This window comes from Haemorhous mexicanus, chromosome 5 (assembly GCF_027477595.1).
Source record: "Haemorhous mexicanus isolate bHaeMex1 chromosome 5, bHaeMex1.pri, whole genome shotgun sequence".
Classification (NCBI taxonomy): domain Eukaryota; kingdom Metazoa; phylum Chordata; class Aves; order Passeriformes; family Fringillidae; genus Haemorhous; species Haemorhous mexicanus.
The window spans coordinates 15,755,415-15,783,334 of NC_082345.1; the positions used below are offsets into that span (position 1 = coordinate 15,755,415).

Consider the following 27,920-nt stretch of genomic DNA (forward strand, 5'->3'; position numbering starts at 1 on the left):
CTTTGCTTCCTGCATATGGCTTTCTCTCTCACCCTCAGCATTCAGGATAAAAAAAATCAAATCCAGCTCATTTTGAGCATATTAGATAATCTGTTGTTACACCAGCTAAGATGGAAAAGTTGGAACTGATGCTTTTTCAGATGAGGCAGCTTTGTGAAGATCTAGTTCTGAAGCAGGCAGGGAAGTTTTACGCAACACTCTTCTGCCACTCCCTCTCACCCCCAAAATGAGCTTGTTTATTGCTCTGGTTTGAAGCTGACTTCTCCCAGCATGCAAGGAAGCACAAAGCCCTTCATGCTCAGCAGGAGTCAGCTGGCTGCTGGAGCTGGAGGCCAGAGCAGACAGGCTCTGAGAGCAATAAAATAAATATAATAAACAACAAGCATCTGCTGAACACACAAGTGTTACAGGAGCTGTTGTTTCCAGAGAAAAGTCAGACACCAGAGCCTACTAATCCAGGATGTGGGAAGGGAAGGCAACCAGACAGACACTGGCAAAATCCAAATAAATCTGGATTTATCAATATATCAATGCATTCCTGCCCCTGAGTAAGGACACAATAACCTAACACAATACTCACCTTGCACACCCAAAGGCTACAGTGCTTCTTATGCTGACTCTTCACTGGATAAACCAACCAGGAACTAAAGTTCCACTAAAGCTCACCCCAAAAAACACTGCCAAGGTCACTGCAGACCTACAGCTGCTGACAGGTCAGAAGGCAGAGAGATGAAAAGCTCCAAGGCTCAGTGAAACATGCTCATTTTGAGATGGAGCCTCCTGATTCCTCTGGAGGGGCTCCCTCTTTTTTTTCCAGATCAAGGGCAGCTCTAGGCAAGGACAGAAGGGAATCACAGAATCATAGAAGCGTTTGTGCTGGATGGAACCTTAAAGAGACCTTAAACAGACCCTGGATTTCAAGGGGTACACAAAAAAAAAGACTTGAAAATACCCCTTCAACACTGCAGTGGATCAGTTCATGTATTCTGATCATCACCACTATTAATCACTGTGGCTTAGGGACTATGGGAGAAAATCCCAGAACCATCTCTTGGCAGAACCAAAAAAAGGAAATACAATCTCCAAGTCAGGATCTCAGAAAAAGAGTTCAAAGCCCACTTCTGACTGAAGATTCTTATGTGATCTTGCAGACCAGTTTTCAGGCAAGAAGAGGATGACAACCATGCCTTTGTTCTCCAGAGCCTCATCTGACAAAGCTCTCAAAACAAAAAGCCTCTCTGGACCACGCGCTCCCCTCAGTGGCTGCCCAGAGCACATGCCACACTCTCAGCCTCTGGGTGTCACTGCAATGCCAGCCAAGCTCCCCCACCTCAGCCCTTGGCCAGAACAAATTTTTCAAAGCAAACTCTCCATACAAGATCAAAGGCAGAAGCTAAACTGTAAAAGCATCATGGAATTCAAAGAGACCCCTTTTGTTTCAATATTCTTTGAAAAGACATCTTTATTATAAAAGATAAAATTAAACTTGTTTCTTGGACAATGTCAATCGCAGCAGTTATAAAAACCCACCAAGGTAAACATGTTTAAGAGCATTTCTATACCACAGAAGGTTTTGATGCCTGCCATGACACATGGCAGAGACATGCTCAGGATGAGTGCTGGGACAATGGGCAGAGACCCAGGGAAGAGCTCCTTGTTTACCCCATGTGCCACACAACAGCACAGGGAAACCAGAGCCAAACCACAGGATTGCAGCCTTGCTTTGCTGTTTAAGGCAGATGGTCCAGCTCCAAGCAAGGATGGGATTTGTCTCTAAACATCAGAAGGATTCAGTCACCTCAGACACTGTCTTTGAGCTCTCAACTCCTTAAAGAAAAGCCATTTAAGTAATTCATTCCTGTCTATGCCAGGGTGCTTTAACTTCCAACAAAGTTCCCAGAAAAAGTGATTTTGCCAGTTTCCTCAGAAAGAGCTGTTTCTTACAGATTTCCTACCAAGAATTTCAAGGGGTGGTTGAGAGCTTAAGCTTCTGCCCCTGGAGAATTCCCTCATGGAGGCTCCATGCAGGCACCAGAGCAGCCACTCACCTCACACAGGCAGGACTGTGCACTCATCTGCCCTCACTGAAGGTTCAGACACAGGGAGAAGGAGGAAGAATCACCATACCCTGTGTCATGGTACAGCATATGAGACTTAAGCCATCCTGCAGTGCATGACAGACCCCCACTGGAGACCAGGACAGGGCACAAGGGACAAGCACAGGTAAAACACCCTCAGGTCTCTTTGGGATGAGCCAAAACCACATTGCTGCAGCTGACATTTTGAAAATGGCTATTGGGGTTTTTTTTGAGGAACAGCATAAAGCCACCACATGAGATTGGTCCCTCATCTGTTTTTATACTACATTCTGCTTTGGGCAGATGCAATTCAAATAGGTAAGGAACACATTCAGTCAGCAAGGTTCCTGGTCAGTATCTTGCTAGCTGAATGCTGTTTTCACCCCTTAAAGGCAAAATTAAAAGATGGTTAAAAGTAAATAATTAGTGTTTCAGCCAACTCCAGGGGGAAAAAATTGCAATTTGCTACAAGAAGCTTATTTACTTCTTTCTTTTATAACAGCACCATCAAAAAAGATACTATACCAGAGCAGAAACAAGACACAGGCTGTTCAGAAAGCAAACAGGGAGACAAACCTCTTGCTTCTCTTAGCAGCCATCTCTGCACAGAGACCAGATGACTTGCTACAAAACCACCCAAAAGCAAAGGAAAAAGTCTTCTTGTCTCAGATCAGTTCCCGTTCCCAAGCCCCACAGTGCGCATGTACAACAGTTAACTCAGTGCAGTTTCAATTCAAGTCACTCAGTTCAACTTGCAAGGTTCAGTAACACTTCTTGGAAACCAGCGTGTCTGCAGCCACATGTTTTGTGCCTGTTAGAAGGAGATGCTCAGTTCCTGCTGGAAGAACTCTTTGTATGTCCAGTCCCTGTCCCTCCCCTCACAGCTGGACAGGCTGCCCACGCTTGGGAATGAGTTGGGCACTGCCTCAGCAGACATTTCCACACGAAAAGAACAATCAGCAGGTTGCTTTCCAAGGCCTGTTTGATATTCCACGTACCCAAACAGCAAAGTAGACCCCACAGAATCAATGCCTGTCCTTGGCTGCGAGTACAGGATTCTGCAGCTGGACACAAGCAGGTTGCAGCAGGCAGAGTGTGCTACAGAGGAGTCACAAACAGCATGTAGTGTACTGGACACTGAACCGCTCTGCCAAGCAGCAATCTCTTATTCAGCAGGACAAATTAGCAGTGGTAAATCCTGCACCACTGGCTGGTTGCTGGTAATCATCTCACCGTTCCCAGTTCCCCCTCTCCCTTCCCACCAGTTATTTGGCAAGTTACAGAAGCAGTGGAGTTCTCTCCCCAGCTGGCTGGTCTTTCTGGAAGAACTCTTTGATATGCAGCAGCTTGTTGTGGATCCTCTCTCTCAGGGGAGGGATATGATGGCTGGGGTCTAAGACATTGGTGCTTCTACGCTCCCTTTCCCTCTTCCAGGTGAGATAGGGATGTGGTGGGAAGGGCACCTCGCTCCTCTCCCGGCGGAGCTGCACAGTGACCCCGCTGAGGGCCAGCATTGCCCACACTGACAGGATGATGAAGTCTGGAAAAACAGAAACAGATTCCTGTAGCAAAGCAGAACATTCCTTGCTTTCCCAAGCACAAACACTGGACTAGTTTTGTGACAGATAGGAATGAAGTATCATCCCTGCACCCTCAGATGCCCTGAGTGACTCCATGCAGAGGCCAGGACACACAGGGAGTTGGGAAGAGTCTCTTCACTGTATTAGGCCTTGGACTGCCCACTCTGCACACTCCTCAGCAAGCTGCCAGCACAAGTCTGAGCAGCAACTTTCACAAGGGCCTTTGTCACAACACCAGCAGGAAGATTCCTGCCTCTGAGTCTACTCAGTACTGCTTTTGAAGGCCTAAATTTCTCATGTGGATGTTAAATCTCACACTGTACTATGTTCTCTTTCCACCCCCTTCCTGCCCTCACTCTACTGTTTACAACAGAACCAAAGAGGCAGTGATTCCTCCCCTAAAAGGAGAATCAAGTCTCAGGAGGACTCACCATTCCTTTGAAAAGGCACATTGGTGTAAGCTCTGCTGAAGTAATTGTTGAGGACCCTTCTGAGCAGGTCTAAGGTGATGTAAGCAAGGCTTGTGTAGACATAACAAGCAATGGCCAGGACCACCGTGTAAGAGCCCACTATTCCAGAAGCCAAGATGTTCAGCTAGCAGGGAGAAAAAACACAGCTTTAGGAGACTGATTAACACTCTTTATTCCCCACCTACCTAAGACAGTACAATCATAGAATCATGGAATGGCCTGGATTGAAAAGGACCTGAAAGCCTATCCAGTTCCAACCCCCTATCATGAGCAGGGACACCTTCCACTGCCCCAGGTTGCTCCAAGCCCTCTCCAGCCTGGCCTTGGACACTGCCTGGGATGGGGCAGCCACGGCTTCTCTGGACAAGTATTTTGTAATTTTTATCAGTTCTTCTGTGATAAATCAGCTGCACACACCTGTGATCCAGCCAAGCTGATAAGATAGCAAAAGGCAACTAAATGCTGGTTTTAGTGGATGCTGTGTGCAAAATAAGTAATTCCTTAGCTTCTGGACCATTTAGCATAAGTGGGGGTAAACAGGAACTGCCTGCAACTGGACCTGTGCAGAGCTTCACAAAGCTGTGCTAAGTTTTCTGTACACTGGACGACATTTTGCGTTAAGAAGTCTGATCCCCCCTTCTCCCTCCCTCCTTCTGAGGTGACAGCACAGTTACTTACAATTCTTGGGCAGCCAACAAAAAGCACTGGAATCATCAAGGCTACACAAGTAAAGGTCACCCAGAACACCACATCGTCACGAAAGACCCTGTAGTCTCCTGCCAAGACACCACATTCAGCAGTGAGAGAAACATCTCCTTTTCCACAAGTGTTTAGGGGTCAGCTTTTTCTGTACATTCAAAAATACCTGGAGTACATTGTTGAAAAGCCCAGCTTTTGAGCTCAAATCTGTTTAAGATGCATTGGAATAGTTAATCAAGAACAGAAAAACTGTCCTAGTTGAGTACAGGTCCTGTACTCTGTGCTGGAACAGCAAATCTTGACCATGGAACGATTTTTGACAAGGTACATGTTCCTCACCTCGTAAGAATTAAAAGCACCAGAGTACTGCCGCCCAATAAAAAGCTGATTTGTTGCCTCTGTGGGTTTCCAAACTAAAAATCTGCATCAGACTCCAAAGTATGGTGCAAATGTAGCCATCACCACACCACCAGGCAACAAATTCTTCCGGGCTTTAGGAAAATTAAATCACTCAAACCCTTCTTTGCTCCCCCTGCCTTCTAAGGCCTGTGGATTCACCAGAGGGGATAAGCTGACCTCCAGCTGAGTCACTGTTCCACTTTTATGAGGAGCAACCAGGGACTGCATGGATTGCCACAGAATCACGGCTTGAGTCAAACATAGATAACTGGAGAACAAAAATCTGTTCCACCAAAGGACCTCAAAAAGAGAACTTTTGAGACTGAAAATTACAATAGCTGATGCTCTGATGTCCCAGAGGGACTCCAGCTCAGCAGGCCTACTGGCTTTTAAGCAATTTGTCTAAGGCCTTTATGCCTGAAGCCTTCAAATTAGACTGTAGATTTTCTACTGGGATTTGTTCTGGACAGAGGACAAGAGAGCAAGTGCATGCCTGCAGCAGAGCTGGTGTTACAGACATGGCACACAGTTTAAATAGGAAGAGTCACCAAGTCCTCTGCAAAACAATCAGTTGCCTTTTCCCCAAGTACTTTTAATTATAGCACAGCTAAAGAAGTTTCAGGTACATCTCTACTCCTCCCAGTACTGGAAAGGGAACATTAAACATCCCAGTAAGATAAACCAGAGAGTGCCATTCACTCTTGAGAATTGCAGTGTGCCTGCAGCATACAGGAACACAGCACTCACCAAGCAGAGGATTACCGTGCTTACCTAGGGGAGTAAAGAAGAGCGTTGATGAGAAGAGAAATCCCAACACAAGTCCAATAACAAACATGCTGAGCAGGACAGAGCCAAATCTCCACCAGCTCACAACCAAGAGCAGGCCTCCAATGATTCCAGCCACTGCCGTCAAAATAAGACGAACTGAAAGAGAGAAGAGAAAATTCCATCATCCTGGAAACTTCAGTTCCTGCAGGAACATGTTCAGCAGCTTTATTTACATACACGTTTGGCTTTTTTCAGTGAGTTTGCATGAGGTAACAAAAGTATCAGAATGTGCTTCATGCACTTCACTCAGATGCCAGCCTGCAGCTGGGGATGTGCTGCTGAAAGAGTGGCGGGTGGGGCTGGAATGGAGGCCTTGGCACCATCCGTGTACATCAGTTCCCTGAGCTCTCAGGGAGTTCAGGTGGCTACAAGCTACTGCACATGTATCAAAAAAAGGAATTCTATGAGGTAGCACAGACAGAAAGAACTAATTGTGTCTGGTCTGACAAGCTGGGCACAGACCACCTACTTCCACTTTACAGATGAAACCTACATTTGATCTGAAACAGAGGTCCATGCATTGTAAAGTAGGAAGAAAGTATGTTGCAAATTCCCACAGTTTCCAAACACCTCTTATCTCCCTTGGATAGATACTGAAATTAAATCCAGCTACTAATTCTGCATCATTGTGATGCTTGAATGAACACTTACCGTGTTGCATTTTCAGCTGTTAATGGCAATCAGAGCCCAAGCACCCAGGCAACACCCTGCTTCCCTTCCTGTGGCTGGCCAACAGCACAACTGAGATTGTACCTGAATGGTTCCTAACAAGAGTTTGGGAAGAGCACACGATATTCTTTCACATCTACTCACCATCATAACTAAGGCCAGTTACCCTGGTAATGAACACAAAGAAGACAAATGCTGCAACAATGAAGCCCACGAAGAATAAGTCTAGAGAAGAAGGAAAAAGTATTTAGCAAGCTTCATACCAAGCCCACTTCAGTGGATCTTCAGACATCTTCATATTACAACGAGGAAAGAACATAGCAGTTCACAAAAGGAGAGCCAGACAACATTGTGTTCTCGACAGGGGTGTCCTCAAGCACTACAGATAGTCCAAACCTAGTTCTAGGTTTCTATTCTTTGCATCCCAAAAACTTCCTGCTCTGAGCTTAAAGGCTCAGAGCCATAAATGCAAAGCAGTGGACCTAACTGGCACAGCATCACTATCAAGTGAATCTTGGTAATAACACCATCATTCTAAGTTACACGGAATAACATTTATGAAGTTCCAACCAGATTTATGAGATAAAATATTCAGTACCTGTTTTCCAGAATCTGTGTCCAAAAAAGCAGGTGAAAAGACCAAGAACGGCAAAAGCAGTGAAGAATACTTTGGTAGAGAGTTTACCTACAAGAAGAAAGGTAGGTCTAGTAGAGCATTCCACCTAGTCGTCCCAACAAAGAGATTAAGGTATGGTCAGGTTGCTGTCACAAACTTTACTGACAACTTGAGAGCTGCCACTCTGCCAGATCTGCAATGCCTGAATTAACAGTTGACTTGGTAAGATCGCCAACAGAACATTGAAATAGTCCCAGACTGATTAAGAAATCAAGAGCTTCCTCCTTATTCAAGAGAAGTTTCTGTAAGTAGATGTAACTTGTTTATAATACAGATATAAATTGGCCAGAAAAGTCTCTGCTCAGGTTTAAAAAAGGGACATCCAGTCATCTATAAAAATCAATGCTATAGGATTAGTGACCCAGGCAGCAGCTATAGGCTTCACTGCAGCCTTCACCATTTGTCTCCCCCTCATACATTTGCCATGCAACAAAAACGATCATCAGCATCCCATTATAGCTCACCTCCATCTTCTCTTGAATTTCTTACCTATATTTAAGCTATCTGCAGAAGTAACCTATATTTTCCATGTGCTCTGAATTAGAGAGGTTTAGCCTAGATAATTTGTCTCATGTTGTCATAGAACAACATTGAGTTAGACGACAGTCACTTGTGTTACAGTATATAAGAAAATAATGAGAACAAACCTTACTTTATGAACCAAATTCTACCAATTACTCGTGTCCCTTCTGTATTCATAATGGGAATGGCAGCTTTGCTGTTTCTGCACAAATTCCATCATTACACAGCTTTGTACAAAGCAGCATGATTTGATAGTCACTCCACTACAGCTGACATTATCTTCACTCTTATTTTAGATGACTGCCTCCTTTCAAAATACCCGCAGGATTCCTGTTAGCACCAGCAGAGTTAGAAAAATCTGTCTGGGGCCTAATCTAGTCTGTGTTTTATTAGCTCAGCTTCACATCCAGCATCTGCACTCCTACAAATTATTTGAAATTATGTAACCAGTTGAAATGGACAAAACTGGGGTGGCACTACAGAGGTCAGAGTTACATTTGCATGCCACATCCTAAACTCCCACTAAGTTAAACCTTTAATTGCCAATGGTTCTCCTTAGTCTTTCTCCCTAATCAAGAAGTAGACTTCACTAAAGTAACAAAATATACACAGTGTAAAACAAGTATCTCCTGCACACATTGGAAAAAGAATCTTAAAGCACATCTGGCATGTTGGAGCACAAGAAGCTGCAGAGGAGTTGGCAAGGACATAAATTCCCAACTTACTGAGGGAAGAGCAGTTATCTACCAGGTCAGCAAAACTGCAGGCATACGTATGCACAGGTATGTATGCAGCAGAACTGTTCCAGAGAGGATCCCACACTATGACATTGTAGATCACACCTTGCCCAGGAAGTGAAGAGAAGTAGACATTGGTCTTGTCATCAGCTGTCAGTGTAAGCATCTGGAATAGTAAATAAATACCTCTGTTAAAGGCTCACAGGATGGAACCCTTCCCTCCAGCACTACTGTGTTTTCTGACAGGGGAGAAGATTCTCCCACTCCTGTTTCGCTTCTCCCTGCCTGAGGGCACAGTTCAGGTTCCCCACCAGCCTACTGACCCAGGTCTGGCCCCCGAGGCAGGCAAGGCTGCCACTACACTCCCCAGCAGGGCCAGGGCGCTTGCTCACATCTCCCCTCCAGGAAGATAAGCACAGGGGAGGAGAATACAAGAGAGCCCCACTGCCACACGGCTGGCACTCAGTGCTTCAGGCTCACCTTAATGCCATTGGCTCTGACACTCTGCACCCCGGACATTTTCCGTATGTGGCTCATGAGCACCATCTCAGACAGGTCGTTCTCAGGCAGGAAGTACTGGTACACATCGTAGTGCAGCCGCCAGCGAGAGCTCTGACCAGTCCCTGAATCACAGGAGGGGGGGTTCGCTCCTCTGCAATGAAAAGCACATCAGCCACAAGGCCCCAGACCTTAACGTTAGTTTTCAGCAGTTACCTGTCCACAGGGTTTGCCTCTACTCTTTAGAGGTGCACACCAGCAGCTAACTCAAAGCTGGACTGTATTTGTATTTGCACAGGGCACAGCAGCATCACACAGAACCACCCTGGCACAAATGGTGGCTGTGCTGGTACCTGCCTTTACACTTGCAGCTTCCTATGAATTGCCATAACAAGAATTCCAGGAGGCCACAACAGCCAAAGACCACAGCATTACTGTTTGTCTTTCCATGCAGTTCTGAAGAGTCTTCCCCATTCCCTGCCTATCACTTGTGACACCAGGTACCATTCAGGAAATAACACCTTTTAACTTCAAGTCTCAAGTTAAACAAAACTCTGGGTCATTATCATGCTTTACTACCAGGAAAGAAATAAAACTGGCTGTAACATACAATTGCTTCTCAAACAAATTAAGCTGTTACAGGAAATTGAAAGATCCAGTATTTACTGACTGCCTACATTTCTGAAGTTGCATAACCTCCCCCACAAGATGTAACTCTCAACCTTTATCTCCCTTATGCAGTACCTCTTCCCCTCCTCTTTTTCCCCATTTACATTTGTTGCAGCAAACAAAATTCCTGCCAGCAGCTGGATGGTTCAGCTGTTACAGCAGGGTCTTATTTTAGCCTTTTGGCCTAACACAGGACAGAAGGTCTTGCACAGTGCACTAAAATTCTCCACACACCTGGTATATCCCAAGTTTGCAGGGGCAAACTTGATGTGTATATCAACCAACGTGTAGTCCAGGTAAATATTTGGATCCACTTCCAAGTCAAATTCTAGATTGCAGCCCCCAGGAATAGGATCTAGAACACAGAGAACATAACTGCAATTACACACTTGCAGGCACGATCCACCTGCTGAGCACAGAAAATCATCAGGTTCTGGCCCTGCAGGCAGCAAAAGGTTTTCACTGCAGCCTGTGACAGGTCCCCACACATGGGTGACTCCAATGACTGGAGTGTTGCGATGGAAGGATACAAGCTCCTGCCAGGTCCTGCACATGGCTCAGGGCAATCCCAAGCACAAACACAGGCTGGGTGGGGAATGGATTGAGGGCAGCCCTGAGGAGAAGCACTTGGGGATGTTGGCTGATGAGAAGCTTGACATGACCCAGCAACGTGTGCTCACAGCCCAGACAGACACCAACATCCTGCATGCAAAGAAGAGTGGGCAGCAGGGCCAGGCAAGGGGGACCTGCCCCTCTGGTCTGCTCTGGCAAGACCCCACCCCAACACAAGAAGGATGTTGACCTGCTGGAGTTAAGTCCAAAGGAGGACCATGAAGATGACCAGAGGGATGGAGCACCTCTCCTATGATCAAGGTTCAGAGTAGGGATTGCTCAGCCTGGAAAAGGCTTTGGGGAGACCTTTCCAGCAGCCTTCCTATACCTGAAGGGAGCCTACAAGAAAGCTGGAGAGGGAATTTTTACAAGGGCCTAGGGATGACAGGACAAGGGGTAACAGCTTAAGCTGAAGGAGGGTAGATTTAGATTGGATATTGATGGCTTGGTGTCCTAGGTTGACTATATGATGCTTTTATCCCCAAATCGTCTCATTCCGTTTATGCTGAATAGTAAGTTTTGCACCTTTAAGACTTGCTTCAAAGATTGAGGGGGGGAGAGGAGGCGCGCAGTTTGTTTTCAGACACTGAACTCACTCCTACACATTCCTGCTTCTGGACTGTGTGTTTTTTCTGCGGATGAACAGACGGCGGGACAGGGCTGTTTTTTTCCTTGCTTTTTAGTTAGTTTAGCTAGCTGAGGCAAAGAAGTTCCCTGGACTGCGTTTTTTTCCTTTTTTCCCCTTTCTCTGGACCTGTTCACACCTGCTCTGGACTGAACAACCATAAGAGCACCAGCAGCTCGCCTCGGTGGGCCGGGCCGGGCCTGGGCCACGGCATTTCCAGCGCCGGAGGGACTGATGAGGGACTGAGTGAGCTGAACTGGAATCTGGGGAGGGGACTTTCTGGGTTTGTCATCTCCTTTGGAGCAGCAAGGGGTTTTATTGTTTAATATTAAGTTTTCTTGTTTAATAAATAGTTTTTTTCCACTTTTCTCCAAGGAAGTATTTTCTCCTGGACCGGTTGGGGGAGGGGTGGTAGAATCTGATTTCCTAGGGGGGCCCTTTGGGGGTTCTCTCCCAAATTTGCCCTGAACCAGGACAAACACATCAATTGGCGCCCAACGCGTGGCTCGAGAAAGTGGAAAAAAGCATTATTGATTGCATGTTGGTTGTGCTTGCTCTGTAGTGAGTTAAAGCAGTCAGTAGCCATGTTGCTTGATTTCGTACTGTCTCTTGGGGTGGAGGCCTTCATGTGGTTCTGGTCTATAAGCCTTTTTGAGGTTTCAGTACCTTTCTGGTCACTAGGATTACTGTCCCTAAGACGTAAGTTTCACAGTACAGGGGCACGGATTGGAATAGCTATTTTGCTGGCCTTGGTGATAATGATTTATAGGGCATTTACAAGGTTGCTGGAGTCTGCTTACAATATGTATGGTGTATGGTTTTTTCGTCCTACCCCGCGTCCTAGTTCCGGCAGTATGTTTTGGGAATTTATTAGTAATTGCACCCAGTTTGTTAGAGGAGGAGCAGGGAATGAGACTTTCCAGCCTTTCCTTTCCTTCTTCTCCTCTGAATCTGTTATGTCACTTTTTGAGAATGTTCAGTTTCCCCTGACTGTTAAGGAGACCATGTTTCTGGCATTTAATGTGGTAAGCTTCCTCTATATGGTCTGCAGCTTCTCTAGAATGAGGGCTGAGATGTCCAGAGGAGCTGACAAGACCCCTGACCCAGAAGTAGACTCAGGCATGAAAAATGATGAGTGGTGTGGAGAATGGGAAAATATGGGCCAAACCCTGAAGGAATTTTCTGATCCTGTAGACTGGGATTTTCCATGTGAACAAATTCAGAACCCAGCTGAGGTGGGAAAATACCTGAAAGAGAAATGCCATGGTGACTGTAAGGAAAAAAGTCTCATTGCAATAAGCTGGGCCCTGGCCTACGCTTATCGCACCCTGCTAGATACTAAAGGGCAGCAGACAGAGGCAGGCAGGCAGGGAGATAAAGCAGCAGCTACTCCAATCACTCAGGCTGCAGCCAACACTCCAACTGCTCAGGCTGGAACTGAACCAGACAGTAAGCCTAAGCCACTGGCAGTTGCTGCAGGAAAGAAGTACACGAGCAAAACCAATCGGCCAGTGACTGACGATGATGATCCAGGGGAAGGACCCTCACCACCAACTACTGATAAAAAGCCCAAAGTTAATGAAACTGATACAGCCTCAGAAGCCAATATGGAGTCCTATTCCCTGAAGGACCTTCGTGGCCTAAGGAAGGATTATACCCGGCGACCTGATGAATCCATAATTAGTTGGTTAGTCCGTCTCTGGGATGCTGCAGGTGAGGCTACAGTTTTGGATGGCAGTGAAGCCAGGCATTTGGGATCCCTGTCACAGGATCCTGTCATTGACCAAGGAATGATGAGGGGGGCTAACCCTCACAGCCTCTGGGCACGGGTCCTGGGAAGTGTTGCACAAAGATACCTGTGTGCAGACGATCTCTATATGCAGCAAACACAGTGGAAGACCATAGAGCAAGGGATCCAACGCTTGAGGGAAATGGCAGTGGCAGAGATTGTCTTCTCGGATGATGTAAACACTGTAAATCCAGACTTGGTACCATGCACATCTGTAATGTGGAGAAAACTTGTACGACTCGGGCCACATGAATATGCTTCTGCTCTAGCAATAATGAAGCGAGATGACGGTGAGGAGACCGTGCTGGATATGGCAAAGAAACTCCGAGCGTATGCAGACGCTGTGCATGGCCCGACACATGCCAGAATCGCAGCAGTGGAAACACGTCTGCAGAGGTTAGAGGATAAGATAGAGGAGAATCACAAGAAGCTCAGAGAGGAGATTAAGGAAGACCTTCTTCAAATCTCAGCAGTACAGATCAGAGGTTCTGGTGCCCAACGCAGACGCTCCCCAGATGGAGAGAGAAGGTACACCCCACGAGCTGAGCTGTGGTTCTTCCTGCGTGATAGTGGAGAAAACATGAGGAGATGGGATGGAAAACCTACTGCTGCTCTGGTACAACGGGTGCGTGAACTGAAGACTCAGAGAGGAAGTTCCAAAAGGGAAGCAGCTCCAGTAGCCAGTAACCGAACTGTCATATATGATGATAATGACAATATTTTTGATGCCCTTGAAGGAACCTCCAAGACATATGTCCAGGGAAAAAAGGATAACCAGGCTTAGAGGGGCCCTGCCTCTAGCCAGGTAGAGGCTAGGGAAAACCGTGTTTTTTGGACTGTGTGGATTCGTTGGCCTGGCACATCTGAACCACAAGAATACGAAGCTTTGGTTGACACTGGTGCACAATGTACATTAATCCCATCGAGACATGTGGGGGCAGAGTCTGTTTCTATTGCCGGTGTGACAGGGGGATCCCAGGATTTCACTTTGGTGGAAGCTGAGGTGAGCCTGACTGGAAATGAGTGGAAGAAACACCCTATTGTGACTGGCCCAGAGGCCCCATGCATTTTAGGCATAGACTTCCTCCGAAGTGGGTATTTCAAGGACCCAAAGGGATTCAGATGGGCATTTGGAATAGCTGCTGTAGAGGCAGAGGGCGTCAAGCAATTGAACACCTTGCCTGGACTGTCAGAAGACCCATCTGCAGTAGGACTTCTGAAGGTGGAAGAGCAACAGGTGCCAATTGCCACCTCGATAGTGCACCGCCGGCAGTATCGGACGAATCGAGATGCCGTGATCCCCATCCACAAAATGATCCGTGAGCTGGAGAGCCAAGGGGTGGTCAGCAAGACCCACTCACCCTTCAACAGCCCCATCTGGCCTGTGCGTAAATCTGAGGGAGAATGGAGATTGACTGTGGACTACCGTGCATTGAATGAAGTGACTCCACCACTGAGCGCTGCTGTGCCAGACATGCTGGAACTCCAGTACGAGCTAGAGTCCAAGGCAGCGAAGTGGTACGCCACTATTGACATTGCCAATGCATTTTTCTCCATTCCTCTGGCAGCAGATTGCAGGCCTCAGTTTGCTTTCACCTGGAGGGGAGTGCAGTATACCTGGAACCGATTGCCCCAGGGGTGGAAGCACAGCCCCACCATCTGCCATGGACTGATCCAGAGTGTACTAGAAAAGGGTGAGGCTCCAGAACATCTGCAATACATTGATGACATCATTGTATGGGGGAAGACGGCAGCAGAAGTGTTTGAGAAAGGAAGGGAAATTATCCAGATTCTCCTGAAAGCCGGCTTTGCCATCAAAAAGAGCAAAGTCAAGGGACCTGCTCAAGAGATCCAGTTTCTGGGAGTGAAGTGGCAAGATGGACGGCGTCAGATTCCCACTGATGTCATCAACAAGATCACAGCAATGTCTCCACCATCCAGCAAGAAGGAAACACAAGCTTTCCTAGGTGCCATAGGCTTTTGGAGAATGCACATTCCTGAGTACAGTCAGATTGTGAGCCCCCTCTACCTGGTCACCCGTAAAAAGAACAAGTTCCACTGGGGCCCTGAGCAGCAACAAGCCTTCACCCAGATCAAGCAGGAGATCGCTCATGCAGTTGCCCTTGGCCCAGTCAGGACAGGACCAGAGGTGAGGAATGTGCTCTACTCTGCAGCCGGGAACCATGGCTTGTCCTGGAGCCTTTGGCAGAAGGTGCCTGGGGAGACTCGAGGCCGACCACTTGGATTTTGGAGTCGAAGCTACAGAGGGTCTGAAGCTAACTATACCCCAACAGAGAAGGAAATTTTAGCAGCCTATGAAGGAGTCCAAGCTGCCTCAGAGGTAATAGGCACTGAAGCACAACTCCTCCTGGCACCCCGACTACCAGTACTGGGGTGGATGTTCAAAGCAAAGGTTCCCTCTATGCACCATGCCACCAGTGCCACATGGAGCAAATGGATCGCTCTGATCACACAGCGCGCCCATATTGGAAAACTGAATCGCCCTGGGATTCTGGAAATAATTACAAACTGGCCAGAAGGTGAAAACTTTGGTCTTGCTGATGAAGAGGAAGAAGTGACACGTGCTGAAGAAGCTCCACCATACAATGAACTGCCAGTGGAAGAAACGCGCTACGCTCTTTTCACTGACGGTTCTTGTCGCATTGTGGGAATGAAACGAAAGTGGAAAGCAGCCGTATGGAGCCCCACACGACAGGTTGCTCAAGCTACCGAAGGAGAAGGTGGATCAAGCCAACTTGCAGAGCTCAAGGCCGTTCAACTGGCCCTGGACATTGCTGAGAGAGAGAAGTGGCCAAGGCTCTACCTTTACACTGATTCATGGATGGTAGCCAATGCTCTGTGGGGATGGCTGGAGAGGTGGAAAGAAGCTAACTGGCAACGTAGAGGAAAACCGATTTGGGCTGCCGATGAGTGGAAAGACATCGCTGCTAGGGTAGGGAAGCTACCTGTGAAGGTCCGCCATGTAGATGCCCATGTCCCCAAGAGCAGAGCTAATGAGGAGCACCAAAACAATGAGCAGGTAGACCGGGCTGCAAAGATAGAAGTGTCAAAGATAGACCTAGATTGGGAACACAAGGGAGAGTTATTCCTAGCTCGGTGGGCCCACGACGCTTCAGGTCATCAGGGTAGAGATGCCACCTATAAGTGGGCACGAGACCGAGGGGTGGATCTAACCATGGACAGTATTTCTCAAGTTATTCATGACTGTGAGACGTGTGCTGCCATCAAGCAAGCCAAGCGACTAAAGCCCCTGTGGTATGGTGGGCGGTGGTCCAAGTACAGGTATGGGGAGGCCTGGCAGATCGACTACATCACCCTGCCCCAAACACGCCAAGGCAAGCACTACGTGCTGACCATGGTAGAAGCCACCACGGGATGGCTGGAAACCTATCCTGTGTCTCATGCTACTGCCCGGAACACCATCCTGGGTCTTGAAAAGCAAGTCCTGTGGAGACATGGAACCCCTGAGCGGATCGAGTCAGACAATGGGACTCATTTCAAGAACAGCCTTATCAACACCTGGGCTAGGGAACATGGCATTGAGTGGGTCTACCATATCCCCTACCATGCACCAGCTGCAGGGAAAGTGGAGAGGTACAATGGACTGTTGAAAACAACTTTGAAAGCATTGGGTGGGGGATCTTTCAAAAACTGGGAGCAGCATCTGGCAAAAGCCACCTGGCTAGTTAACACCCGAGGCTCTACTAACCGAGTGGGCCCTGCCCAATCTGAGCCTTTGCATAAAGTAGATGGAGACAAGGTCCCAGTGGTACATGTCAGAGGTTTATTAGGGAAGACAGTTTGGATCAATTCTGCCTCAAGTACAGACAAACCCATTCGTGGGGTTGTCTTTGCTCAGGGACCAGGTTCCACATGGTGGATAATGCAAAGAGATGGAAGAACACGATGTGTACCTCAGGGAGATCTCATTGTTGGGTGAGACCTACGTGTAAATATCACTGTTTGCTAAATGTTACTACCATTGTCTGTGTATAGCTGTATATTGAATGTCTGATGTATGTGTTTATAGAGTTAGAATATATATATTAGTTTTAGTAGTAAGCTGACGATATGGGGATAAGGGGTGGAATGTCCTAGGTTGACTATATGATGCTTTTATCCCCAAATCGTCTCATTCCGTTTATGCTGAATAGTAAGTTTTGCACCTTTAAGACTTGCTTCAAAGATTGAGGGGGGGAGAGGAGGCGCGCAGTTTGTTTTCAGACACTGAACTCACTCCTACACATTCCTGCTTCTGGACTGTGTGTTTTTTCTGCGGATGAACAGACGGCGGGACAGGGCTGTTTTTTTCCTTGCTTTTTAGTTAGTTTAGCTAGCTGAGGCAAAGAAGTTCCCTGGACTGCGTTTTTTTCCTTTTTTCCCCTTTCTCTGGACCTGTTCACACCTGCTCTGGACTGAACAACCATAAGAGCACCAGCAGCTCGCCTCGGTGGGCCGGGCCGGGCCTGGGCCACGGCATTTCCAGCGCCGGAGGGACTGATGAGGGACTGAGTGAGCTGAACTGGAATCTGGGGAGGGGACTTTCTGGGTTTGTCATCTCCTTTGGAGCAGCAAGGGGTTTTATTGTTTAATATTAAGTTTTCTTGTTTAATAAATAGTTTTTTTCCACTTTTCTCCAAGGAAGTATTTTCTCCTGGACCGGTTGGGGGAGGGGTGGTAGAATCCGATTTCCTAGGGGGGCCCTTTGGGGGTTCTCTCCCAAATTTGCCCTGAACCAGGACACTTGGGTTTTAGCTTTCATATTTTTCAGATTCTGTGCTGCCTAGGTGTGAAGCTCTGAGCTTCATATTAGGTGTCAGTAAGTTCTCTTTGCAGGGTAGGTAGACAAAATAATCCCTTTCCAGCCTGAGACCAAGGACAACCGTTACAAGTTGGAGGCCCAGAAGGTATAAACAATGGAGAACTGAAGAGAGCAACAAGGAGGATGGGACTTCATGACCTGAAGCTATAATTGGACAATTAACTCCAATATGAAAAGGGACCAAAACTTATAAAAGTCTGAGACCTCGTGACCAGTCATCCATTTTGTGATCATTTTGGGTCCATCTTGGCTGTAGCCTAGGCTCTTGTACTGCCCAAGGTATATCTATTAAGGCCTTTCAATAATTACCTACTTTATTCCTCTAGCTCTGTCTAGTCTCTGTTCCAGGTTCAGCCTCTCAAGGCATCAATATGCAGGAGAAATTCTCCCCTGTGAGAGTGGTGAGGCCCTGGGACAGGTTGCCCAGATAAGCTGTGGATGCTCCATCCCTGGAAGTGTCCAAGGCCAGGCTGGATGGGGCCCTGAGCAACCTGGGGTAGTGGAAGGTGTCCCTGCCCATGGCAGAGGGGGGTGGAACTGGATCATCTTTATGGTCTCCTTCCAATCCAAACAGATGTGTGATTCCATAATCACCTGCACAGCAGTTTTCTATTCTAAGGCTTAAGTCATGGCAAGACCATAGAGTACCTCCTATACACAACACACAATTCAGCAGTGACAATAAAAACATTTTCAGCCCATTTCAAAAGAATTTCTCGTATTGCCATCAGATTTCCACCATGCAAGACTGAAAGGTCAGCACTTGATTCCCCAGATGACTTGCCTGAGCAGAACTGGCATGCCCTGAGCACGTACCTCTCTCCATGTAGGGGATGGAGATGGCAGTGCTGAGCACCTGGCCAGCAGCCAGGGCGCGCAGGTACCACGTGCACACCGTCTGCTCCGGCCGAAGGATGGACACCAGCCCTCTGTCCACCCCAACTCCTGAGCTGTTCACCGACGGAGTCTGAGCAGAAACAAATTACAGAAACAAGCAGTTCTTCTTAAGAAGATTTCTATCACAGTTTGATAATATCACAGGAGGCTATTCCTGTCACAAACCTGCCAGGCACACATATCAGTACCAGTTACAACAGATCAGGCTCTGCCCAAAGTGTATTTGTGCTTGTAATTGTCCAGCTCCACATGTAGGGCCTTGCACTTGGCCTTGCTGAACTATATGAGGTCTGCCCACCACTCAACCTGTCAAGGTCCCTCTGGATGGCATCCCTAGCTGGTGAAAAAAGAGAGCTCTGACACCACACACTGCCTGGCTCAGGTTTAAACACCCAAGTGACAAGTGTGGGACTACTAAAGAGCTGATAATCACAAGCAAGTTGCAGTGAAATCTAGCTAGTAAATCTGGCAATGGATTGACTAGTAAAAATATAAAAGGACTGGAGTATCCCCCACAAAATGTTGTGAGATGGCAGCAAGGAAGTGTTCTGGCAACCAGCATACAAAGCACCTTTCCTATCTCCACCAGAATGGACATGACTGCATGACAGCTGCCTTAACAGTAGCAATGCCAGATGTTTTTGGGGCCAGGCCAACTACTGACCCAATCCCTAGCACCACCATCCCTTCCATAACCAGAGTTCTTAGGAAAGATAAGCAGCAATGACAGTATCACAATCTCACAGCTGGAACAACCAGTTGACTTGCAGCCACATTTTCAGCATGGAAAGTGCCTTTGGCCAAGGCAGCCACAGCTACCCAAGGCAATGCTGCAAGGAAGCACACAGGACCTGGCAGACTAAGATCTGGCTCAATTTCATATTTCTAGAGGCAGGCCAGCCCTAAAAGCAGTACAGCTGCATTTATGCATCACTGCCCTGGGCCTGGTAAGGCCCACGAATGCAAAGAGGATCTGAACTGGCAGCAGGATTCTACCAATGACAAGCAAAGACTGAACAGGTGTAACAGTAATGTCTCATCCCTGTAATCCTCACTGTTTCACTAGTACAAGGATGGCTGAGCTGGGTAACTTGTGTTACAGGTCATTCATCTTCTAAGCTTCCCAGGATTCTTCTTGACACTCAGTATATTCTGATTTCAAAGGTGCTGGTGGAGAGAGGGGAACTGGATTGCAGCAGTCAGATCTCCATCTACCACCTTCAGCTTAGTCCATGTTCTGTTCCAATACCAGTGAGAGCCTCCCAGCACCACAATAACAAAAATCAGTATTTTACTGACTCATTTTGTCCCATCATTACTGGGATGCAGGGTACAGTAGCAGGAGTGTTTTTATAGCTGTCTAGAAGTAGCAGCTTTCACTGGAGTACGTGGAGGAATTTCTCCATGTGTTACCAAAGGAGGATTAGATTCAGGACAAGGAGCTGGGATAACACATTATAACTGCAGTGGTTAAATCCAAGCCATGGGAACAGCAGACAACTAAACATCCCAAAATGATCGTTTATGGAGCATCTGGCAAACACACAGATCTGGTTTTAATGTGACAAGCTGATGGACAACAGTCAGTAGAGCCAGATGACAAAAAGCACCACTGCCACTAAATAAAGAGCCTTGAAACACTTTCAAGCCAGCTCTGACATTCCTTTGGCATTCAGTCTTTCAAAATAGCAGCTATGACATATAAGTACAAGAAAAGAGTTCTGAAGCTACAGTAACACTGTCTAAAAGCCAAGCAGGTAAAAGACACTCTTTATTTATACAGCTTCAGTCCATTAGTCCTACATGCACCAGAGCCAAGTCCTTTGCTGAAAGACAGGCAGCACTTAACAGAAGTGACACTCTTACCTTATCAAAGGATATCACCACATCACTCTGCTGGGCATGCACTTGAAAAATAACCACAGTCACATTGCTGGCGATGTTCCTGATTACAGCCTCCACTGGATTGGTCTGGTTAAGTAGCACATTTCTGAATTTTCCCAAGGAGAGCTCAAGAAGACCTGCATTACAAAAAAAAAGGAAGATACAGGGTGGGTTTTTTTTTTCAGTCTAGAGGGAAGCAATTACCAGGGAAGCCTGGAAGTTTCCAGTAGCCAAGTATTAATCAGCTGGGAGCAGAGCAGGATGTTGCTTTGTGCTGCTCTCATCCTGTGAGCTGTACCAAGCTTTCAGAGACTGCTGCACACAGAGCTGTACCTGCAGACACAGGCACAGCCAGGGTACCTGCCCTGCAGCCTGGCACTCACTTGAGCACAGGGACAGAGCTTCCTGCCAGGAGTAAGGATTTGATACAGCTCAGCCAACCGCCAGCTACACTCCAGAAAGTCAGTAAGAGAAGATACTGAGGACTGCTTGATCTTTGGCAAATATAGGCGGGCATGTTTGTACCGGCCAGCCAACTTGCACAATATCTATCAGACTTTCCAGGTGAATTCCTACAAACCATGGGAATTGAAGTCAAGTTCCAGAAGACAGAGTCAAATCTGTAGTTTACATACATACATTAACCCATTTGAAACTATTCCACATTTTTCGCTGCCAAACGGTTTTTAATCATTAGGACTGCTGCATCCCCATCTCTAGACCTAAAATCTGACTAATTTTTCCTAGACACAACCTAGACCATTTCTTCTTACAATGAGCATAACCCCATGATCCATTGTCATTTTAATTTAAAGAGAACCACATGACCTGGGATACAAGATTCTTTGAGAATCAGCTTTGGCTTGTCATTCAAGTCCTGCAAGCAAGCCTGGCTTCTCCCCCTGCTGCAGGGACAGGAGATGCCAAGGGAGGAAAGTGAAGCAGCCACACAGAAGCCACAAGATGCTCTTTGGTTGGTGGTTGCAGCCAGGCTGCACAATGCCTTCCAGGCTTTTCTCTTAACTCCTCTGCCTGCCTCTGTACCCAAACAGACCTAAAACTTATTAAGCCTGAACACACACACACACACAGACTTCCTCAATGAAGTTGCCTCTGGTGGAAAGGGCTGGTACTGCCGAGTTCCCTAACAGAGTCACCAGCAGCATCATCCAAGGGACACTTGCTGATGACGCTGGGGGGCTCCCATTTACAAGGGAGAGGACAGTTTACTTACCTGAAATTATACCCAGTACTCTCTGCTTTCCTGTTACTTTTCTCTCTCTCCTGCCAAGAACTGGCATCATTGGCCAGTTTCTTTGTCTCCTGATACATTAACAGAGCCGTTATGCCTCCTCCACTCCATACACAGTAAGGGAAGGAACTTCAACCCTTACATGCTCACTCCCAAAATTCAATTAATACCAGTACTGCCTCACAAATAAAGCCTCAGCTAAAATATGGAGGTTCATAAACCACTTGTGAGGGTTATAAATGATCAAATCAGCAGCCAAATTTATAAAAAAAATTTTATAAATTTATTAGATCGACAACCAAAAAATAGAATATTATAAAACCGCCACAGCCAAGACAGCGTCAACCCCAGACTTTGATGCTGGGTGAACTTGGGTCAGACTGATGTAGTGTCAGCGTCTCCCCAGAGTCTCACTCCAACTGCTCCAGGTAGCCAGCTTATATACAGTTTATTCTGCATGGAGCAGAAATGACCTAAGATTTCTGTAAGTTCCTACATGTGTATAACGGGAACTATACAGATTCAGTCCAGTACAAAAGTCAGTCCACAGGCTTGGATGGCTGTCTGGGCTCTTTGAAATGGTCTTCCTTTCAGCTGTAGCCAGGACATCGCTGCTTTTTGATGTTCTGGACATTCCTGGGAAATGGTCACTGATCACCCAGGAAAGACTAGTTCACTCGTTAATGGCCGTGATTTTATCTGGGTGAGTCCGGGAAATCTTTTGGAAATGACAAGCCCTGCTTCTGGCCATGGGGGTCAGAGGCGTGGTTGGATCTTTATAATTTTTATACAGTTTCCAAAGCATGAATTATCTACCTCATATACTACATGAGGAAAGAAAGATGCTCCATCATCTGCAGTTTGTGTTAAGGTAGAAGCTTTTACACCAAATTTTCACACAGTAACGTAAAAATTAAAGCTGCAAAAAAAACTTTGTGCATCCTTCAGTTTCTGATTCTTCAGAGTCCCTTGAGCAGCATTCAGATATCCTCAGATCCTTCCTCACTAGATCAATTCTACCACAAATGCAAGTAGCAGTATGAATGCTAAAGAAAAGCATTCAGAAAGCACAGACTATACACTCAGAAATTTACAGTGAATGCTTACAATGCACGAAAAATATTTTTCTTTGATCTTTAAAAACTTCAGCAGAGCTTCCTGAACCACAAGACATTCACACTTAGATGTTCTTTAAGAAAAAAGCTGAGACCATACACATTCTTTGTGTGATCTACATCAAGGGGAAAAAGCTGCATTGCTCCGCCTTGTTTCTCACCTCCACTGTGTACCCATACCCAGGGGCCTCTGCATAAATAAGGACAGATTTGTCAGCAGGACACACAGTCACTACTTCAGCCTGATCATGAGACTCTAAATGTCAGAGGCACTCTCTCAAGTTTAATTAGCGTGGTGAATTAAGGTATGGTGTTCTATATTGCTTTCTGTTTGCATAACTGCTCTGAGAACAGCACATGTGACACATGGTACCCCAAAGTCTGGGCACAAGAGCAGATACTCAGGGTGAAGAACATCTACACCCATCAGACAAGTCTTGTTCAACTTGCTGTTTACAGGCTCATTGAACCACACTTCCAGCCAGGCCTAAAAGAGGATGAGCACTGCAGAGCAACAGAACCTTCTAAGAAGTTTTTGGAAGAGCAATTGCTCCACAGCCACACACCACAGCACCCTTCCAGCCCTCTTCATCTCTCATTTGTCACTACTGGTGCACTGAGACAGAAAGGGAAGGTGGTGGAGCAAGACTGATTAAATTAACCAACTCACAATTCACCAGGCCTATTGCTATCACCAGTTCTCTGGTTCTAATACCAGACAGGTATTAGACTCCCTGAGCACAGAGAGCTCAGTCTTGTCAAGCATCCTTTGAAAGTGGACACAGAGACCTCAATGACCACATAGCACTGGTCACAGCATGCAACCTTCTCCTTTGGGCAAGCTTGATCTGCCCAGAGCTGGCCCACCAGACAGGTCTGCAGGACCAGCAGCACAGTTAACACCACCTCACAAGTGAGAGAGTTGATCCAGCAAGTCAGCAACCGAGACAGGAGCAAAATCCAGGCATCCCAACTTGTTTTACTGCTTCCAACAGTGAAGGTCTGGAAGCACTCTAAGATGTCAGGCTATGCTCTCTTCCTTGCCCTGTAGGAAGGACTGTAACAGTCACTACACATCAGAGTAATTTTGGGTTAGATACATGAGAGGAACCCAAACTATTACAGAGCTTATCAACTGATCAGATGCTGAAAGGAAGTCAGCATTGCTGAAACCGAGCAGCAGCAGAGCAGAGATGGAGCACTGAGCATGTATTACTCCATAAACAGCACCAGAACTGGAGCACAGATAGTCCTGCACACAGCACTGACGAACAGAGCAAACAGCCCACTCTGTCACCTCACACTACCTCTTCTCTCACATGAAGGGCAAAACCAGTAGAGACAGCAAAGAAATAGAACCTCCTGGAACTCTTCCGAGATCAAAAGTCCTTATTCCTTACTCTAAACAACAAGGCAACTCCACAGCTTCTGCACTTGTTATCCCTTCCCTATGACACAGTTTCCCCAACAGGCTACACCCAGTTTTAACTGTTTCCATTGTGCTGATTCAGTGCCAAGCTCTTGGCTGCTCTGATGCGTTGAGTAAACCACATTTCCAGCTCCAATAGCCAAGTGGTTCTCCCCACCACCACGGAGCAGTTAATCACACAGGGTTCTTAATTACACCTAGCAGTCCAATTTCCAATAAGAAACACAACTGAAGAAATGCCCCTGATGCCTATATAGAAGAGTCTTCACCAGCAGAGCAATGCTCAAACAGTATGCTTCCCTAGAGAGGTTCTGTGCAGAGAAACACATTTCTGCTGGTGCTGAGCACCTTGCAGTGGATATGCAAAACAACCTGATGTAAGCAAACTCCAGGAGCTAAGGAGAACTTTCCAGTGCATGGAGTACAACAACAAGTAGTCACATGAAGACATTTAATGAAGTGCAAGCTCAGACTGACAACCAGTTTGAGTAAGAAAAACATTAGCATACAGTTACCTAACAGAATAAAGCCTGGAGCCATATCCTATCAGACCTGTAAGGCCGTGCAGACCCAGATCATGGGAGTCTGGCTACAGGGTCTGTCTTCCCACACTACTGAACCCCCCAAAAAATACAGCACCTACCCAACTCTCAAAACAAGCAGGAACACTTTTGAAAGCTTCTGAACGTTGACTGTGTATGTACTGAGACTCATGCTTAGAACAGCTTGATGCTTAAAGCAGATGTCACCACAGAATGTGGCTTGTCACCATCTGCACCATTCCCATCCCAGAGGACTATTCTGTTCATCAGGCTAGAGGTCTTTACAGCCTGAAAAGTGAGGGAAGAGTTTTGTGAGAACTCCTCATTCTAAAGCATCATCTCTGCATAGACTAAACAGCTGGCACAAACAAGTTTCACCCAGATAAGCTCCCTTTACAAATGCACCACTCAGTCCTGATTACGCTATGAATTCACTTTAGTTTTTCTAAAACTAAACAGTCTGGTTTGGATGTAGCAAACACAGCCAGTTGAACTCCTCCTCAGGAAGGGAGAGCTCCCTGGAAGACAACAAACACAATATATAAAACACTTCTGCACAAAGACCAAGTTTGAGGAGCTGCAGCCCACCAGAAGCCCAGAGAGGTAACATAGGCTATCACACATGCAAAGATTTTACTAATCAGCACTTTTTAAATGAAGCAGGATCTTCAAGGAATAGGAGTTAGCAGAGCCCATCCCTGCAAAGTGGGTGTCCACAACTGAATAAGCACAAGACAATTTCAAATCAGTGACCCATTAAGCAAGTGGCCTTGTTTAAAGGCCCTAATGATCAGCTAAACTCTGGTACACAAATTACACAGCTTATTAGCTTTTCACGAGGGAAATACTTTCCCTCTCCACCCTCAATCCTGCAAGGAAAAACAGCAACAGGTGCCTTCAAGGCAAAGGAGTTTGCTTGGTCTCATAGTTGCTTTGCCTTTTTACATATTGTAAAAAAATTACTCAACACATGACCCATTTTCATCAAGTCCAGGAGACAAACAAAGCATGCTTGTTAGCATCCTTTAAGTTATCTTAAGGACATCAAGGTCTAAGAAAGCAGAGCTTTCATTCTCACACCTGCTTGTAATCATCGGGTGCCCAGCTAAAGCTTTTAGGTCCTGCAAGAAACAGGGAATACCTGGCTCTCCATGAGGATCTTGGGCATGAGACTTGGGCAGAGAGAAGCCTTCCACACCTAGGACTCTGGTTCCAAATCCTGTCCTGCAAAGTATCCCAAGAGTCTCCTTTGGGACAATTAAGCTTCATTCATTCAAGGCCAGGTTGGGCGGGGCATTGAGCAACCTGGTCTAGTGGAAGGTGTCCCTGCACATGGCAGGGGGGTTGAAATGAGATGAGCTTTAAGGTCCCAAACCATTCTATGAGTCTATGGTTAGAAGCAAGTATAAAAATAAAGCAAAACCAAGACTAGGAGGCTTACATCAGCCCTGATACAAAGGACTGATTGCTTATCTCTGAATTATCTCTGTGAGGAAACTGTTTATTTTTTCCTTTATTTGAACTGATAAGAATTTAACCAGAAAAAAAAGAAAAAGTGACTGTAAATCTTCCCCAAACTACAATTATTATAGCAAACTTAATTCTGGACTCCTATTTTAGTCACATGCAGGAACACAGGGAAATTACAAAAAAAGCCCATGCCAATAAAGCCAGATTACATCAGTACGGACAAAAAGTAAGTTTAGGAATTAGGCTGCAAATTCTAGGTTTTGCTCCTTTCCCTAGCTTTATAGCGACAGCGGTTTTCAACCCACCATCCACTAGGGTGGTAGGAACCCGTGCACACCAGTACACGGTCGGAGGGGAAAAAACCAAGCAAACAAAACCAAACCTCCTTTTAACCACGTTCCCCCTATCATGTAAACTTATGTTCATGGGGAGTGAATGCCACCTTGTTTCTGTTCGGGGAATCCAGCCCTACACCAGCCGCATCAGCTAGCTGTACCGCAACGACGCGGCTAAAATTATTCCGAATTATCCATTAAACAGTTAAAATTATGGCATTCATAGCAATTAGAGTACTAAAAAAAAAAAAAAAGATAGGAAGGGAAAGGGGGAAAAAAGGGTGGTTCTCCTTGTCCTCATGAAAGATTAAGATAACCGCGAATCGCTTCTACAGCGCCGCAGGCAGCTTCGCTCCGCACGCCTGCTCATCCCTCCGGACAACGGCTGGTCGCCCTCCGGAGAGCGGCCAGCAGCGGGGACACCCCAAAGGGCTCTGCAGCGGCAGCAAGCCCCTGCCGCCGGACGTGACCCGGGCACAGCCCCGCCGTTCCCGGTACGAGCCGGGCTCCTCCGGCGGCTAATGGCGGCCACAGCCCCACTCGCCCCCCCACCCCGCTCCGGCTCACACCGCCCTCACCTGAGGCTCTACCATGGCGCAGGACGCCCATGAGCAGCAGGAGCAACGCAGGACGAGGCGAGACCCACATGGCGTCGCGGAGGGAGCGGAGAAGGGGGGCTGAAGCCGGGGAAGGCCGGGCAGGTGGGGCGGGGCGGGCGCTGCGGGCGGGCCGCAGGCGGGGCCTGCCCGGCTGGATGGAGCCACTCCCGCCCCCTCCGGCAGCTGCGGGAGGGGTGGTGGGAGTACGGAGGGGAAGCGCTTGGCCGTGGTAACAGCTGCGAACTCCTAAAAATGCACGGTGGGGTTCGCACCGGCAGTTTGGGACTTGGGGTTTAACTTTGGAGCGTGAAGAGACCCCAGCTTGAGTGCGCGGGCAAACAAAATCCTCACCCAACCGTGCCGTCGGGAAAACACTTAGGGCGGATCATTTGTATGATTGCTGCACCCGCAGCATCAGTGACAAGGCTTCAGAGTGGTTATTTCCAAAGGCGGGTTGTGACAGGATAACAGAAATGGCTTCACACTGAGGTTTAGATTAGATATTAGAAGAAATTCTTCCCTGTGACTCTGGCAAGGCCCTAGCATAGGGAGGCTGTGGCTGCCTCATCCCCTGGAAGTGTCCAAGACCGGGTTGGATGGTTGCTCTGAGCAACCTTGGATACTGGAAAGTGTCCCTGCTAATGGCAGGAGTTTGGAAAGAGAGGATCTCTAAGGTCCACCTGGGAGAAGATTGACATTGTAC

At 47.0% G+C, this 27,920-nt stretch overlaps 1 protein-coding gene across 1 annotated transcript; it reads right to left on the reverse strand.

Moving 5' to 3' along the window:
- Positions 1 to 1,444: 1,444 nt before the first annotated feature.
- On the reverse strand, positions 1,445 to 27,328 carry TM7SF3 (transmembrane 7 superfamily member 3). Its single transcript, XM_059846051.1, has 12 exons — positions 27,197 to 27,328; positions 20,458 to 20,612; positions 18,511 to 18,661; positions 10,060 to 10,180; positions 9,139 to 9,310; positions 8,647 to 8,824; positions 7,322 to 7,408; positions 6,868 to 6,948; positions 5,998 to 6,150; positions 4,807 to 4,904; positions 4,090 to 4,252; positions 1,445 to 3,618 (listed from the first exon to the last, which is right to left on the reverse strand). The coding sequence occupies exons 1-12, from the start codon at positions 27,264 to 27,266 to the stop codon at positions 3,356 to 3,358; spliced, it is 1,692 nt and encodes a 563-aa protein (XP_059702034.1). The 5' UTR covers positions 27,267 to 27,328; the 3' UTR covers positions 1,445 to 3,355.
- Between the last annotated feature and the right edge of the window lie 592 nt (positions 27,329 to 27,920).